Here is a 2,827-nt window from a genome sequence, read left to right on the forward strand (position 1 = left end):
CAGGTGAGGAAAAGAGGAGTGACGCCACTGCCCATCTGTGTGTCACACGTTACCTTCTAACTCCTGGATCATTTCTTGGGCTGTAAAATGCTACTGACCCTCCCAAAACTCAAAAGCCCCTCAAGCCAAGGCAGCATTACCATTGGGTAAGCGATGATAAAAGCCACCCAGCCCACAAGCAGGAAAGTGCTGAGAATGATCGTGGCCATGTCCTTCAACACGGAGTCCACAGGGGCCTCTGGCCGAGGGGTGGGCCGAGCAGCTTTCTCCTCAATGTCATTCGGAACAGCGGGAGGCCCTTCTGCTGAGGAACCTTCAACCATGTCAATCACCTAAAAGGCAATGAAAACTCTGTTAGCTCAGCATCTTCACAGGCAACGGGGCAGCTACACACTAACCTTTCCAATAAATCATTTTTAATTTCTAACTCTGCCAAAGTCAAAAGTTTTGCATGTGGAAAGAAAAAAAGCAGTTGAAAGCCCTAATTCTAAAATAACATCATCATACCAGAGATGCTACACACTAAGCAGGTGAAAATCTGACACAAAAAATGTGAAGCAATTCCATGGAGCTTTCCTTCCGAGCCCTTCCCCAACTTCCGCTCCTTTATATTCTTCTATCATCCAGTGAGATGGTTACTCTCATCACAAACCTCTTCAATAGTGGCTTTATCAGAGTCGGCTGGAATCACGTTTTCAGGCCTCTTTGGTAAATTGCTTGGGAATTTCTCCAGGATCTTTGTAGGAGCAGATAATGGTGTTTCATGGTGCCCTTTAAATAAAACACATTTGTTGAAATAAAAACTTTTCCCTTTTTAGGAAAGATGTCCTTGATTTCAGCATCCTTGCTGAAGAGCATTATATAAAGTTGATTTACAGAAGACTTCAGAACATCACAGAACCAAAGCTCAAATTAAAACATTCCGTCCCTCTGTCCTGCCCCAGCAGCCACGGGGACAGCGATCACAGTCCCACAGAACTCTGTGCACAAGCACTGGCTGTGCATTTGGTTCCTGACCGCGACAAGCACACGCAGATGCCTCCTGGCTCACACTAAGCCAAGGAAGTGAGCAGAGGGAGACGCTGCTGTGCTCCCAGCCTTCGCCGAGGAAGACTCCTGCTCACACACAGAGCAGGAAAGAGAAAGGAGGGAGGAGACTGAGGGCAGGGGTCGTTCAGCGCAGAGGAGTACAAACTGTCTGAAGGGAGCTGAGTGAGGAACTGCCAGAGCAGGACAGTATCGACACAGGGAACACAGGAAGAGAAAGGCTGCAGGTAAAGCAGCTCAATGTTACACCCCATCCCCGCCACAGAGATCCTAAATCACTTAGTTATCAACTTGCATCACTGAGAACGGAACTTCGGACACTTCTTCATTTTTGAAGTAAAATTGTAACTGCCCTGAAGAATCAATTCCAAAATTTGTGGATTTGGGACGCACAGGCCAAGCTGATACTTCGTTATCATCAGCCTCTGTGACTTAATTCTCCATTTGTAGAATGGAGAAAACATGAGCCTCTGATCCACATGATGAGAATTAAGGTAACGTTATATACAATAAAAAAATCCAAAGGAATCAGAGGTAATAAATCACCTCCACCCCTCTCTGAAGGTTCCAACTGCCCACACACTGAGCCACGCTCTCTCCATTCTGTGCGCTGAATACAGCAGGGCCTTGGGAACAACACTGTACACTTAAAGACATTAATGCCTATGCAAATGAGGACGACTCAGAAATGATTACTCAGAGTCAGTCGCTGCTGCCTCGGTTTAGGCAGTGGAAGCTAATTTACAGCAGCCGAGAACTCCTCTGGGTTTGGCTCAGGGGTGTCCTGCAGAGGGCAACGTGGCCCTGCGCGCGGCGGGGCCGTACCTATTAAGAGCCAGTCGTTCCAGTAGCTGAGTCTGGTCTTCCCTTTCAGTCCGCCTGAAAACTTCACGTCCGTACTGGGGGTGATAACACACTCGCCACTGTCTTCAATTGTGACTCCTTCTGTCTTTGGACCCTCTAGTAAGGGTATGGCACTGCCGCGGGGCTAGAAAGAGATTGCTGTTACGACTAAGGGAGCACTGCATCCCTGAAATATTTAAACAGGCAACTCCATAAAAAAGTGGAGGCCAGAATCAGTGGGCAGCAAAGTCACCGTAAGTAAACACTGCCGGTGCACCCTCAGCAACTGCTGCAACAACCTTGGACATTAGACCTTCCAAGCGACACGCTGCCCGGGAGATGAGATTACTCTCCTTTTTTTAGAAAAGTTAAACAGGATCTTTATTTCCACTGCGTGAGCAAAACAAAACTATGATGCGATTTCCCATCTACGGGAAGTTCCTCTGAGGAACAATCAGCCATTTTAACGTTAGCCGCAAAGCACCAAAACCCCTGCGCAGCAACCCCTGCTCTGCTCCGCTCTGCTACTCCTGCCCGCCCCAGCTCCCGACCAGCTGCAGTCACCTCTCTGCAGCGTTTCCACGACCCCTGAAACACGGCCGTGCATTCCAAGGCTCGCCCTTAACTGGTTCAGGAAACACGGCACTCGCTATGCGCGTTTCTTGACAGCCACCTGCCATTTAACCCAAATTCCTGTAGCTGTACAGCTGTCAGTGGCTTGTTTCCCATTTTAATTGGATCCCTTTGTCACTGTACTGTGGCAAAGATGTCTTTTTTAATGTATTCTTGTGTATGTTTCAATTTCTTTTTTTTTTTATCCCAGGACAGTACTAATTTCAGCAGGTGCCATTCAACTCCTGCAGCTCCCAGCTTACCACAACAGTTACTCCTTCATGCACCATGGATGGCGACGCATACAAACTTGTGGAGTATTTCC

The 2,827-nt window shown here is 47.9% G+C and overlaps 1 protein-coding gene across 1 annotated transcript in view; it reads right to left on the reverse strand.

The window, feature by feature from the left end:
- The window catches only part of ERN1 (endoplasmic reticulum to nucleus signaling 1), a 26,889-nt gene that overhangs the window by 4,905 nt on the left and 19,157 nt on the right, over positions 1-2,827 (reverse strand). The window contains exons 10-13 of the mRNA XM_010144592.1: positions 2,766-2,811; positions 1,873-2,035; positions 653-771; positions 141-332 (exon numbers count right to left, since the gene is read on the reverse strand). Of these exons, the coding sequence (XP_010142894.1) occupies positions 141-332; positions 653-771; positions 1,873-2,035; positions 2,766-2,811 (520 nt within the window). The remainder of the gene's footprint in view (positions 1-140; positions 333-652; positions 772-1,872; positions 2,036-2,765; positions 2,812-2,827) is intronic.

The sequence above is a fragment of the Buceros rhinoceros genome, unplaced genomic scaffold, assembly GCF_000710305.1.
Source record: "Buceros rhinoceros silvestris isolate BGI_N320 unplaced genomic scaffold, ASM71030v1 scaffold18031, whole genome shotgun sequence".
Taxonomy (NCBI): domain Eukaryota; kingdom Metazoa; phylum Chordata; class Aves; order Bucerotiformes; family Bucerotidae; genus Buceros; species Buceros rhinoceros.